This window comes from Apodemus sylvaticus, chromosome 23 (assembly GCF_947179515.1).
Source record: "Apodemus sylvaticus chromosome 23, mApoSyl1.1, whole genome shotgun sequence".
Taxonomy (NCBI): Eukaryota; Metazoa; Chordata; class Mammalia; order Rodentia; family Muridae; genus Apodemus; species Apodemus sylvaticus.
The window spans coordinates 48671595-48686182 of NC_067494.1; the positions used below are offsets into that span (position 1 = coordinate 48671595).

General features: G+C 46.0%; 1 protein-coding gene across 1 annotated transcript in view; it reads right to left on the reverse strand.

Moving 5' to 3' along the window:
• Positions 1–3051: 3051 nt before the first annotated feature.
• The window catches only part of Thbs2 (thrombospondin 2), a 29818-nt gene continuing 18281 nt past the window's right edge, over positions 3052–14588 (reverse strand). The window contains exons 16-22 of the mRNA XM_052169633.1: positions 12119–12237; positions 11222–11456; positions 9333–9560; positions 8648–8919; positions 8023–8120; positions 6715–6854; positions 3052–4915 (exon numbers count right to left, since the gene is read on the reverse strand). Coding sequence (XP_052025593.1) covers positions 4908–4915; positions 6715–6854; positions 8023–8120; positions 8648–8919; positions 9333–9560; positions 11222–11456; positions 12119–12237 — 1100 coding nt within the window. The 3' untranslated portion in view covers positions 3052–4907. The remainder of the gene's footprint in view (positions 4916–6714; positions 6855–8022; positions 8121–8647; positions 8920–9332; positions 9561–11221; positions 11457–12118; positions 12238–14588) is intronic.

Consider the following 14588-nt stretch of genomic DNA (forward strand, 5'->3'; position numbering starts at 1 on the left):
AGAGCCAGAGACTGCTGCTCACTCTGAGCTACATAGGCGCGTCATTTAGGAGGCTGGCTCTCCCTCACCCAAAGAGCAGAAGTGGCACTCACACCACATACCCTACAGACCTACACACTGCACCCTGATGCCCGGCTAACGCTGGCCCATTCCTTCTCCGGTTCATTTGTGCACACACTGGAAACAAACAGAAGTCACAGAAATGATCGAAAATGCACGTGTGTCTAGCATCTACCCTGATGGCGAGCACAGGCTGACTCATTGAACACACATCTGTATACCTGCTCCACACGGGCATGCACAGACCATACACCTCATCCGGGCACAGAGGCGACCACCCATCATATGTCCTGTGGTTTCTCAGAAGGATATGCTCCAGAACCACAGGCTTTGATATTCTGCGGTGTTCCTTTCTGCCTCAACCTCCCCCTCCACACCTCCTGCCTGCCTCTGTCGGCAGATAAATATCCAGCGCCTGATTGCAGTGTGCTTGGTTTAGATCTGATCCTCTGACTTTCTGATATAAGGCATGGATAAGTGTGGGGAAGCCGGACGTAAAAATATCTCTCCTCATAACTATATGCAGGAGGTGACAAAGCCATCACGTGAGGCCAAGGACATCCACGCATTGAAACAGGCATTCAGCCTGTGAGTGGTGGGTGGAGTCTTGCCGCAGCTAACAGCAACACCCAGTGCTTCTGAGGAGGCAAGGTAAAGGTGGGGACCTTCTGCCTGGTCCCATTGCTGACCCATGCTCCAAGGCCTCTCAGAACCTTGCCTGTAATGAGAAAGGAAGAGACAAACCTCTCTCCTCCCATGTTGTATAGACACAACACAAGGTAAGGAGTGCTTGGGATAAATGCTGGTGGCTACAGCACAGGCTTCTTGGCAAAAATACCTAAGGGGCTTCCAAGGCTACTGTCCTGGCTACCTTGGCGGTGAGTTCTCCCATCGGAACAGTATGCTCTGCCAAGCATCTTCCCTGGGAGCAGGGTAGCACCCCCTCCCTGGGAGGCAGCTGGCATGGCCCATAGTACCATCAGTGCTCTCAGCAGCCTCATTAGTGCTGCAGTGTTCCCTCTGGGAAACTGAGTGAGGCAGGGAACCACCATATATGGGTCCATGTGTACTATCATGCCTCAGTAGAACCCCCAATATATGTGCTACCAGTTCTGCTCCACTGATGCTCCAGAACTAGCAAAGTCACCCTGACTCCCCTAAAATGGTTCTTGCAACCCCAGTGACCATTCTACTCCTGGGGCAAGAAAGACTGCTCCAACATACCCAGAGTAAACAAGAGGAGTCAGCCTGAGTTTCCCAAACCTCCCATTGGCCATAAAGGTTCTAATGTCTTTCATGTCCATAGAAGAGTTTGGCCTAGCATTGGGAGAAACACAAATCTAGGATTTGTTAAAACATTATATTAAATAATTACAATCCACTGATAATAACTAAATCATTATGTTAAGCCATTATATCGTTAAATCATTATATCAAGATTCTGCCCCAAAGCTTTCTCCCTTTCTGGTAGTCGCATACCCCAAGTTCAGACACTGGGGAACAAGATGTCTGTGATAGCATGGACTCCTTGACTGCATGGACCCACAGTGTGTACCCAGAGTTCACATTGGAGGTCCAGTCCTTTCACAGTTACAGCAAACAGTCTCAGTTCCCAAAAAGCATGGCACTTGGCCATAGGCTAAAAGTGTGCAGCCTGAAAATCATGCAGAATGTGTGAAAAGGTTGTGGATACACAAGACTCAATCCTGAGAACAGTGACTCCGGGAATAGGGAATGCTGTCAGAGAATTTACATACGGAAGTTCAAACAGAAAAGTAATATGTACAAATGAGCAACAGAGCAACGTTCCACCTTAAGACTAGCTTTTTGACACTGCTCAGTCCTTCCCTGGGCCTTTTCTGTTTCTTGAATCAAGCATGTTACGTGCCCTTCCATACCACCCCACTGACCAGCTAAGGCTATTATGCCCTATCCCTTTCCACTGTGGTTTTGAGCTTTGCAAAGTCTTACTCACTGGTGTACACATTCCTTCTCCTTTATAGCATGAGTTTAAGTTCACCTGCTCAATTTGACCAATACTAGAGGCTTCAACACCCAAATGTGTGTCAACACAGGGAATGGTTCCTGTGTCTCACCACCTCACCATTTGCTGTCAGAACCACTACCGCAGCCGAAGACACCCATTCTGCCCCCGTCTTTGCCCTGCCCGTTTCTCCTCTGTGTTCGTGTTGCTGTCTCGTGTCGTCATTTGCTTAACTCCACCATCACACGCAAACATCTTCCCATCATCCTGACAATCTCAGGCTGCAGTGCTGGGATCACCGGTCTTTGCACCAGACGACACTTGCTTTGCTGTGTGCTGTCTTTACTGTGTGCTGTCGTTGCTGTGTGCTGTCTTTGCTGTGTGCTGTCTTTGCTGTGTGCTGTCTTTGCTGTGTGCTGTCTTTGCTGTGTGCTGTCTTTGCTGTGTGCTGTCTGGCCTTTGCTCTGTCCTCAACTTGGGATCAGCAGAGGCAGCTGAGACTGTCTGGTCACGAACTGTCTCCTGTGCCACAGCCTTTGCTGAGTCCATTAGGGATTCTTGCTGGAATCACTGAAAGCTGCTGCTCCTGTCTGACAGAGAGAACCAGCAGCTGGGACACTGCTAAGTGACCGAGTGATGTGCACCCTGGGGACGTCTATGGAAGGAAGACCTATATCAAAGACAACTGCTTTGAACCCTGAACCTGCACACATACCGGGAAAACTTGCCCCTAGTTTCAAGAAGCAAAATATCAGTTCTCTCTGGGTAAGATGCCCAACACCCTTCAGAAGGAATTCCACTAATTTTTTTTAAAAAAGGGAGAGAGATTCATTTATAGAAACCTTTTTATAATTTATTTGCTGTTGATAATCTTTGGTATAAAAATGAAGCTCTAGCTAAATGAGGGTTTCGGTGGTGAAATTTAACCCAATGAACAAATAAATAAATATTTACAATCTTTGGCAAAAAAAAAAAAAAACAATGTTTCATTGACGTATATGAGAAGCTTTTGTTTTTTTTTTTAAAAAAAACCTACATAAATAATTTACAAAATTAATATGGTACATTGAATGTATTCACATCGCCCCCACCACCTTGTACCATTGAACCAAATGCCCAAGTGAGAGACTAAAATGTTCTTCACATCCTCATGGTCAGAAGTCTCCTTACCCTGTGCTGGCCTCAGGAATACAGTTCTACAAAAATCTGCAAAGTTCAGAATAACAAGACACAAGGAAACTCACCCTCAGAGATTTCAACCCAAGTAACTGCATCAAGAGGAATTGTGGAAACTCAGATCAAAATTGTGGATTCTTTCTCTCTGACTTAGAAATGCAGTTGCCATTACCAGAAAGGGGACTGTGAACCACCCTACCAGAGGGACAAAATATACTCCCACTGAACAACTCATGAGGTGTGAGACAGACAGTACTTCCTGCTCGGAGATCATGCAGCTTAAAGCAAAAACAAACAAAAAACAAAAACAAAAATAAAACAAATCAAGCATATGTCTATAATGGTGTGACTGATTAATGGGTGTGTCTGGAAAACAGAAACAAATAATGTTTCCTTCAGCATTAAAATAAAAAGAACCTATGTACAACAAATAGATAACAGTAAAAAGAATTGAATTAAAATTATTGGTAAGTATGCATATTAAGGTTCCATTTTATCATGAAACAAAGCCTTGTATTTCAAACAGCAGATAGTTGTGTGTCTTTATATCATTATATCCTTGTCATATGTTTGTTTCCAGAAGTTATGCTATATACTTGTTACTTTGGTTAAAATAAATTATCGGTGGGCGGAGCCAAATTCCAAATCATTTAATAAATATTAACAGAATAGCTGTACCTGGAACCTTAATGAAATGCGTTACCAAATTCTGCAAAAGCAGCTTTTGCATCATTCTAAAGCCTAGAGTAGGAGTTGGGTACCAAAGTGCATCTGCCAACTTATTTGCCAGTCTGTTTCCTAGCAGCAGGGACAGGAAAGGATGCCCAGGCAGAGATCCCAGCAGTCTGTACACAGAGCCTGACAACTTCCAACCAGGTATGCTTTCCACAAGGCCGGACTCGGGCAGCCAGTTTAAAGGGATTGCCTCTGCTGAGCTTTTTTGCCTGAAAGCTCTGGGAAGCCTACAGCTGGGACCCTGAAATATTCCCCTTTACAAGGGCGTGGCTTCTCTGTCTCTGTCAAGTCAGCTTTAATGGTGGCCAAGTAAGAACCGCTTTTCTTCTAACTTTGCAATCACATTCTATGTTCTAACTAGTCAATGTTTCAAATCACTGGACAAAGGGCCACAGTCTCGTGTGACTGCTTTCTGGCCTCTTCCTTACTGCAGCCGGGTTCACCTGATCCTTCTTCCTGTTCAGCCTAACAGGATTTGTGTGTCATTGTAGAACAGCACGAATCCAAGGACAGTGACAACATTAAGCACTGAAGGTAGGTGAGCAATATTTTTCATGCTTAATTTATGAGAATGACTTACACACAATACTCCCTTCAACTCCATATACACATAAATACTGCAAGTAATTACATTTCACATGTAAACGTCATTCTTTTTTTAAACAAACAGGAAAAGGCAGCGCAGAGGCTTGCCCGGCCTTCGCTCCCGCTCCGCAGTGAGCCTCCGATCTCTTCCGTGATCCCCAGCAGCAGGCTGCAGGCTCCTACTGGAGCACTCCTGATGTTTATCCGCGGAAGGCACTTGGACTTGGTGCTGATGAAGGAGGTGAAGATCCACTCAGTTAAGGTCAGGAAACAGGAAATGCCGAATGACAGAAAAGCCCCAAGTGTCAAGATGGACCGATGTGTCTAGGAAGGGGTGCTGGCAGCACATCGTTGGAGCTGGAGCTCTCTAGACATCTAGAAGAGAAGGAGCAGCAGGATTAGGAGGAAGCAACCAGGGCGTATTTTACTATGTTTCTTTGTTTTTGTATCTCATAGCCGTAGCCCAGAACTCACAGTGTAGCTCAGGCTGGCTTTAAATGAAGCGATCCTCCTGCCTCCCAGGGGCTAATATTACATGCATGACCTCAGATACCATTTTTTTTTTTGAGACAGGGTTTCTCTGTGTAGCCCTGGCTGTCCTGGAACTCACTCTGGCCTCAAACTCAGAAATCCACCTGCCTCTGCCTCCCAAGTGCTAGGATTACAGGCGTGTGCTACCACACCCGGCTCAGATACCATTATTTTAATTTTATTTTTAATTTATTTAATTAGGATTGCATCCATGAGATAGATGAGTAGAACAGATTGATAAATGGCAGAGAGGTGTTTGGACAAATGAGTATGAGTGAATGGATAGAAAGAAGGGTGGATGGATGGATAAATAGGCATTTGGATGAACAGAAAATAGCTGTTTGGAAGGATGCACACGTAGATGGATGTATTAATGGTTGGATAAATTAAGAAAAAAGAAATGTCTTCAATGGAATCATGACATGAGTAAATACCTTCAGTGAAAGAAGGAGAGAAAGCAGTGGTTTTGGCTTTGCTTCTCTTTGATTTGTGTATTATTTTCAATGCATAAGAATTGAGAAATATTTTTGTGCTTTACTAATTTCCTCTGTAAAAGGCATGTCATTAGACTTGACTGGTCAAGTTTGCTTTCAGGTTTATATTTTGGTTCAGATAAATTGATTTCTAGCAGTATAACTAAGAAGCCTCTCTTCCCTCACTTCTATTCTTCTTTCTTTCCTTTCTCCTTCCTCCCCCTTTCCCTTCCTTTCCTTTATTATTTCAATTTTTAGTAAAGAGTAATCTAAACTGACCCTAGAGATTCAGAAAGTATGGAACAAAAAGCTCTAGGACCCAGTAGAATGTCAGACAGAGCCTGTGGTGGCCAGAAAGTGTTTGTACTACCAAAGACATTCAGATTCAATTTAAAACAAAAGAAACCATCAAGAAAAAAGAGAAGAAGAAAGAGGAGAAGGAAGAAGAAGAAAGAAAGAAGAAAGAAAGGACAGAAGAAAGAAAGGAAGGAAGGAGGGAAGGAAGGGAACAAAAATAAAGGAAGGAAGGAAGAGAGAAAGAAAAGAAGGAAGGAAGGGAGAAAAAAGAAAGAAAGAAAAAAGAAAGAAAGGAAAGAAGGAAGGAAGAAAGAGAGAGAAAGAAAGAAAGGAAAGAAAGAAGGAAGGAAGGAAGGAAGGAAGGAAGAAAGAAAGAAAGAAAGGAAGGAAGGAAGGAAGGAAGGAAGGAAGGAAAGAAGGAAGGAGGGAGGGAGGGAAGGAAGGAAGGAAGAAAAGAAAGAAAGAAAGAAAGAAAGAAAGAAAGAAAGAAAGAAAGAAAGAAAGGAAGGAAGGAAGGAAGGAAGGAAGGAAGGAAGGAAGGAAGGAAGGAAGGAAGAAATGAAGGAAGGAAGAAGAAGGAAAGGAAGGAAGGAAGGAAAAAATGAAGGAAGGAAGAAGAAGGAAAGGAAGGAAGAAAGAGAGAGGGTGTGTGTGTGTGTGTGTGTGTGTGAGAGAGAGAGAGAGAGAGAGAGAGAGAGAGGGGGGGGGGGGGGGGGAGAGGGAGAGGGAGAGAGAGAGAGAGATCATATCCCCAAACAACCCCAGCTCATAGCAACAGTTCATTTCCCTGGAATGAAGCCACTATAGGCAGAAAAATGGAAGCCAATCCCTCCTGGTCCTGTGGGCCCACTCCTGATGGGAGCACGTACTCACCTCTGCACTCATACTTGAGGTCCGAGAAGTAGACCATTTCTTGGGAGAAGACAAACAGGCCCAGCCGTCCACCAGCATAGGTTTGGTCATAAATCGGTCCCGAGTCAGCCATGACTTGTTTTCCTTCATGCACTAAGACTCTAAAACAGGCAAGAAAGTAAGAGACAAAAGAGAACTTGAACTCAGAAGCACATTCACCGAAGGCCTGTGGCTGGTTTTAAATGCCAGCTGATGGCTGAGAGGAATCTACTCTCCCTGTTTAGTGCCGAGGATGAAGACATGACCTTGCGTATGTTGTTCATGTGTTCTCTGATCTACGACTGAGTGACACCCAGACAACCCAAGAAGGATCTGTAGCCTCACCCACTGCTCAGGGTCTGAGCAGGGCCTGCTTTCCCGTTAGGAACAGCAACTCCTGTCATGCAGCAGGATCTGAAGAGCCCATTCATGCTCACAGGCAAAGCTGCTGTGCCCTTGGCCTGTATGACTACAACAAGCCAGTGACTACAGAGTGCTTTTAAGAGCCAAGGCAGGGTAAAGAATTAAGGATGCTTCCTGACTGCTTGTGTGTGTGTGTGTGTGGGGGGGGGTGCCTGTTTCTCTTCCTTAGAGCCAGGTCTTCCCTGAGTGTGACTCCCAAGGCTGTCATTTTCCCTGAAGATCCCCGAATCTCAACTCTGTCCCGTTGTAAGAGCTTCCCGAGAGTGGGAACAGGACTCTTTCTTTCTGGTTCAGATTAGGAAGTGATGCTACAGAATTTCCTGAGGGAACACATGAGAGATGGGACCTCTCTGCAGGGGCATTACACACCCCACACACAAACACTCAGACTCTCGGAGACCTGCAGACACCAGGTAGACATCAGGGGTGAGACTGAGTGGGAGAACATTTGTTTATCATATACAAAAAAAGTGGATTCCATTCAGAAGGATGCAGGGTAGTTTGTATACCAGCCAATAAGTATTTAAAACATGGTTTACCTTTTAGGTTTTTAAAGTAAATAATGTATAGGAAGGATGTAAAAAGAAAAATATGAGAAAAGGCATTTAAAACTAAGGAATCCAGAAAGAATATAAAAGTGCTCATTACAGCATAGTTACTTATTGATATTCTCTAATGGGAAGGTAGACAGAGATGGCAAATTGTTCATCCAATGCAAAAGTTATCTATGCAATGGGAAACAGACTATCCTTCTGATGAAAGAGCTATCTGGCCATCCAATGGAAAGGCAGACTGGCTGTTTAATGGAAAGGATTATCTCACCCACTGGGATGAGGCCTATCCCTGAAAATGTACAACTGCCCTTACCTCATGTAGCCTGTCTTGGGCCTGTGAATCAGGTGCCACCTGTAGGCGGTGTAGTCTTTCCAGCCAATGTTTTTGGGGTCATGCCAAAGAGTTCGAACCTGTAGAAGAGGAGCATTGCTGCAAGGTGAGACATGTGACTCCCAATCATTCTTCTGTGCCAAGTAATACCCAACTTGCTGTACTATCTCCCTAGTGCATTTTGGTTTTGCTCTATTTTCAAATGCCGTATCATCGACACTACTCTGCACAGTTATGGGATACTACAGTGTGTACCTGTGAGTCCAGTGCTGGGTGCATTACAGTTAGCACTAAGACCGTGAACACTTGGCCCAAATAGTCATGGACTGAATTCATATCTTCTGTTTCTTGGATATAGAATTACAAACAGGACTGACACTGTCAAGTCCTGTCTCTGCAGAAGACTGGGACCTGTGTTCAACCTTGTCAACCATGTTATCAGAAGCACTGGGCATTCATTCGGTGTTTAATAAAGTAGGTATTCAACACCAACTATTGAAAATGATTGCTATCTGATTAAAATTAAGGGCAGAAGGGTTATGTCTCTGGGATGGTTTAGGGGTGCAGGGTCTGTCTGGAAAAGGCCACCAACTCCCCGGTCCCTCACCTGGCCTTCTGTGTTTCCTGTGTGCCACAGGGCATTCCTCAGGTGCTCGCCAGTACCAGTCGTGGAGTTTACCACTTTGAGTGACACCCCAGAGTAGCCATAAGCCCGACTGGGCTTGTCTTCCCAGTAGGTCTGGGTCACTTGCTTCCACATCACCACATAGAAGCGACTGCTTGACTGATAGCCAAAGACAAAGCCAGCATAGTCATCATCCCGGTCGGTGTTGACATAGAAAGTACCACTGAAGTCCACAGACCCAAACTCATCGAAACCTGCATGCAGAAAACACATGAGTGGTCTGGAGATCCCCGGGGAAAAGCACATCAGGGACATTAGGAGCCCATTTCACAGAACCATGGATCTGAACAGCTTAGATTAGCTTAGGTAACCTCTGCTCTTCACCGAAAGACCAGCAGAAGGACTTGTGACCCGGTTAACGGTTTTGTGACAGAGTTTCCAGCATATCATGTATCATTTTATAATATAAGCCCATAATATGAAGTTGCTTACTGAACACCAAATTCCATAGGCCAGAGAGTTGCAAACCTGTGCTTTCCCAGAGCCCTTAGCCAGATTGTAAAGGGAGACTATTCCACAGACCAAGGAAGGGTAAGGCTACCAGAAAAATTACCCTGAATCCTGACCACACGATCTCTCTGAACCACCTATGGGATCTCAGGCTCACCTACAGCGATGCCAGGGTCTGAGTTTGCTGTCTGCACCAGCTCTTTGCCTTGGTGACGAATTACCCAGTTGGGATCAATCTGTGTGGTCCCCTTGGGATCCAGAGGGACCATCTGGAAGTTTCTGAAGTCCGTCTCAGTAATGGCGTTGTTCTCAGGGCACACATCATCAATATCTGGGACGTTATCATTGTCAAAGTCATCTTTACAAATATCACCTCGGCCGTCACCTACAGATAAGGAAGAAAGGATCACAAGAGGACAAGTTAGGTGGTTTGTATTTCCCTTCATGTGTATAGCAGAGACCTCTGGGTCCCTAAGATCTGAGGCTGTGCATGTTCTGGCTAATCATGGTTTGAGAGTCAATCGCCTCCAAATCACTGAGCTTGCAGAGCTATAAGGAATCCCAGAGATGCTTTTAAAAACATCCTCACTGCAAACACAACAACCAAGGCCTCTCAAGAGCTCTGCTCCCCACATTCAGAGTTGAAAACAGAAAGTTGGCCGCTGTCAGTGTCTCTCTAAGCTCACTTCTCACTGTCATTCTCGGTAACTGGAGCCATTTTAATTTATTTGGCATTTAAAGTAGAACCTTTCCAGCGCACATGACTTCCCCTAAGGAGATCAGATCCGATGAAGTTGGTCTGCAAAGGGAGCTAGATCATGCCTGTGACCTTACAGATGACCTGTCCTTGGCCACAGTGAGATGCCCAAAGGCAGAGGCAGTGGCATAAGCCAGGCACTCTGCTGTGACCTCTTATTTCAAAAGGAGGAAAAGAAATCATATTTGGTATCTAGATTCATATCTTGATTTCCTCACTCTTCAAACCAGTTTTCAGTTCTGGTATGCAATGTCATAGGCTCCCCCGCTGTGGGAAGCATAATTAGATGTATAGGCATTTTCTTTCCTTGAGACAGGGTCTCGGCAGAGGCTCATCTCAAACTGGCTATACGGAGCGAGCCAAGGATGATTTTTTGAATGATCCTCCCTCCTGAGTTATAGAAGGCACATCATCGCTATGCCTTGACTGAGTAGGGCTGGGTTTTTATGCTAGGCAAGTGCTTTACCAATTAATCTATTCCCCAGCCTCAGCAATAGCATATTAAGAGTAACAAAAGTACCCCTTGCTGCTTCTCCTTCCCAGCCTCCTTCTTAGGTGAGCCAAAGGCCACCTCCCACTGTCTGCACCAGTGTCTGCATCAAGCTGGGGCCTCTATGCTGAAAGCATTCTTTCCTGTACTGGGAGAATCCTGCAGCTGCCCTTGGGTCTTGGCCAGTCTTTTCACGTGCTTCTGAGTCATATTGGCTCAACACCCCAGGACTCCTGGTCTCCATTTGTTCGGGATAGTCCTGTTCCAAAGAGAGTTTGGATTGTCCTGCCCATTGGGAGGGAGTTAGTGACCAGCCTATCAGCAAGTGCAGCTGCACGCCTTGTTGTTCAGGACTGCCGTCTTTCTGGGGTGTGACATCCTCCAGAGCCCGCACAGCTACAGAGCACTGATGTGCACAAGACCTTCCATGCCACTCCTTCCCTATTTTCTGTGATATGATAGATATAAAGCAATAAGTCCCCCCCATCCTGTCACTGACTGCATTCAGTGAATCTTATTTCTTTCTAAGTGCTTGCCAAAGGTTTTCAAAAGTGTGGAACCTGAATGGTTTCCTCATCCTGCCACTCACAAGCAAACCTCACCTCTGTCATTGGTAGAATATTAAACATACAAGAAGAAGTGGAAACTTCCAGCTAGACAGAAGACCAGCCATCTCCGTGCCCAGCACCCTAAGATAGCCATCCTGCTGATCTTTGAGCTTCCAAACCAGAGAAGTTCGGCCTCTGCAGGACTGCGTCTGCAGATTGCAATGCACACGTGAACTGAAGAAGGCACCCACCATCTGAGTCTTCCTGGTCTGGGTTGAATACAAGGCGGCAGTTGTCCCTGTCATCTGGAACACCATCGTTGTCATCATCAGAGTCACAGGCATCGCCCTTGCCATCGTTGTCATGGTCAGCCTGGTTGGAGTTGGAGATGTATGGGCAGTTGTCTTGGTTGTTCTGGTGGCCATCATCATCTATGTCTTCATTGTTATCACACTGGTCTCCAACGAGATCATTGTCCTGATCGGTCTGGGGACGGAGCAGAAGTGAGGACCGTGAATACTCCCTGAGGAAGCATATGAAGACACGGGCACTAGACTAGAGACCCACTCCCTCGTGGCACAGGCCAGCACTGGAGGACGGGGTGCAAAAATGGGGTACGCTGGCTTACTTGCTGTCCACACAGAAGAGAGCTTGGAATGGAGAGTCCTGGGTTCAGGCTCTCCTAACCTGTGCCCCACCTCACGGGAGACTCCTATAGCTAACTACCACTCAGTTATCGTGGGAACCACTTTCTCCACCATTACTGTATACCCTGAAAACCACATTCCTGATCGCATTCTTCAGGTCCCTTCCAAAGGCAAGCCTGGAAATGTAGCTAGTTCTGGGTTTGCCTCAGGATAACCATGGAGACTGATTTTTCCCCCAGACAGTGTGGGGAAGTCACTTCCTCCCTTGGCCTACGGCCACCTAGATATAATGTGCTTAGACTTAGTCTCTGTAAGACGTTCCAACTGAGCTTATAGCAAACTATGCAGTCATGCTTGGCAGGGCAGATGGGAATCACACAGGAGCATCTTATTGGAGCTGTTTGGGGATGGGGAACGCCCTGCTCTGGATGTGGGACACCAAGGCTCATCTCCAGCCAGCCGCTGGAGATCGCAAGGCCCTGTCTGGACACGTCTCATCACCTGATCTGGGTTGTGCATCAGAGGACAATTGTCACAGTGGTCACCCACGCCATCGCCATCTGTGTCTCTCTGGTCGGTGTTGTAGACATACGGACAGTTGTCTCGCTCATTGAAAACATCTGTTGGTTAAAGAAACAACGATACACTGAGTTTAGAGAAGGTATGACACTTTCCCATCATCCTGGATAACATGCAGACTTTCACCGGGAAAATGGCAATAAACAAACAAACAAACAAACAAACAAACAAATAAATAAAGATTATTAGATTCGTGGAAGAGTGCATGATATATTTTCCATTAAAATTCAAATTCACAATGAGACCCTGTCTCAAAAATAAAATCCTATTCCCTTAACCTAAAATACAGGGAGTGTTTGGGATTCTCTGGGTGATGCCACCCCGTCAGAGGAGAGTGAGTATGGCGTGTGTCCTCTGAGCCTGCTATTTTGACTGTTCCCACTGAGATCGCAGAAAGTGTGGGTTAAGTCTATAGGCACTGGCGAGCCTCCGGGTGATATTTCCTCATCATCCACACGGGCAAGAAGCGATGGTGCAGATAGATCAGCACAGGTCCTAGAAATCTGGAAATAGGGAATGAAGCTCACCAGTGCTATAGAAATAGTAATTTAAGAAAAGATATAGTGGCAAACTGAAGAAAGATGAAACCAAAGGAAGAAGAGGCTACTTTGGGGAGTAGAGGGATCAAGAGAAAGGAACCTTAAAATGACAGGGTATAGGAACCAAGACCCCAGCTGGCCCAACAGAGGCACCAGCCCACATTAGGGCAGACGTGAGGTGCCTGCTGACTGCATCAGCCTTCTTAAAGGCAGAGATATCAGGAGGAGAAGGTTGGATGTAGAAGCTGACTGGGAAGTTCTACCAGAACATATACTTTGAGATGGGTCTAAATAGCAGGGTAGAGCCAGAGGGGCTGAAGGAAACCCAGGCTGCAGATGGATGGGATGAGGCTGACGGGTATACAGAGGAGTCAAGCAGAGCAGTGCTCTGAGCATCTCCTAGCTCTACAGGGACACCCTGAGAGGGCAGTGGCTGAGTTCCAAGGGTTGTGTGGTAGGTCTCGGGCTCTTGTATGGAGGCCAGCGCCTGCAGAAATATGTCAGAGCGCACAGGGCACACCTGGGTCGCTCTACCTGTCTTGGTACCCCAGTCCCGTGGTCAGGCCTTATCAGTAAACACTAAGAAACGTGAGTGGAAGTAAAGACAGAGAGCCTCCTCACGCCCTTCCTGGAGCAGTTGGCTGCAGCAAGAGCCCGGGTTCTTGGGTGATTTAGACGGGGTATTTACTGCAGAATATGCAGAGAAAGAAATGAGGCAGCTGCAGAACTGCCAGCAAGGGAAGAAAATGCAGAAACCTGTGGTTTTCCAAGAATGGACCTGAGGCTTGTTGGGGAAAGGCAAGTTATTTAAGGAATCATTTTCCTAAGCGTATAGATAAATTGAGCTCTTCTAAAATGTTCAGAATTGCAGTTGCTCCTGGCTCACATAGAGGACTGTTACCAGGACCCACAAAGATACCAAAATCCAGATGTGCGAATTCATTACACCAAATGGAGAGATGTTTACAAACCACCTAGTTACAAACCTTCCTTCATCTCTGTATTATAATTTTGTTGTTTAGATGAACAGCGCGGTAACGGTCTAGTAAGAAGGCTTGGCTCTGTGGCTAAAAGTGCTTGCAGCATAAGCCTGAGGACTCAAGTTTGAACCTCAGAGCCCACATTAAAACAAAGCAAATGAAAAACCAGATGCAGCAGTGAGCCTCTGTTGTGGCAGCAACTGTGGCAAGAGGTATGGAAGACACAGGAGAGTCGCCTGTGTGTTCCCAGGACAGCTTGTCCAGTACACAGAGCAACAGAAACCAGTCAAATCCTGCCCCAAGAAGGTGGGTGGAGAGAACCAACTCCTGAACGTTGTTTGACTGTGCCCTTCCCCCAGCCTTGAGCAGGTTAAATAGATGGTAAGGGTTTGCCACAGTTGGACCTTAATGACCTAGGTGGAGTCAATTTCCTACAGGGGCAGACTGACTGCCTGCAGAGCTTGCTTTGCAACTCAATCCCGCTGAAACAAAGGGTAGGTCTGAGGCGCTCCCTATATAAATACAGTGCTAAACAGTAAACTTTGAGCCTCGATCAGAAACCTTTGTCTTGGCCTCTTCCTTCTCTCCCCAGCCTCCCTTCTGGTTTACCCAGTTCATCCATGGCTACTGGACAGCTACATTTTCTGACCTCCACACACACAGGGCCTTTCACACACACATACACACATACACACACACACACACACACACACACACACGAAAAAATTAAAATTTAGAAATGTGCGCATGTTCTGTACATCCTCTTTCTATATGGTCCGATGAATTGTGGCTGTGAACCTGGGCACACAACACGCTGACTCAGTTATACCATTAACCCCGACCTGCCTCACGAAAGTGAGCAGAGCCACTGAC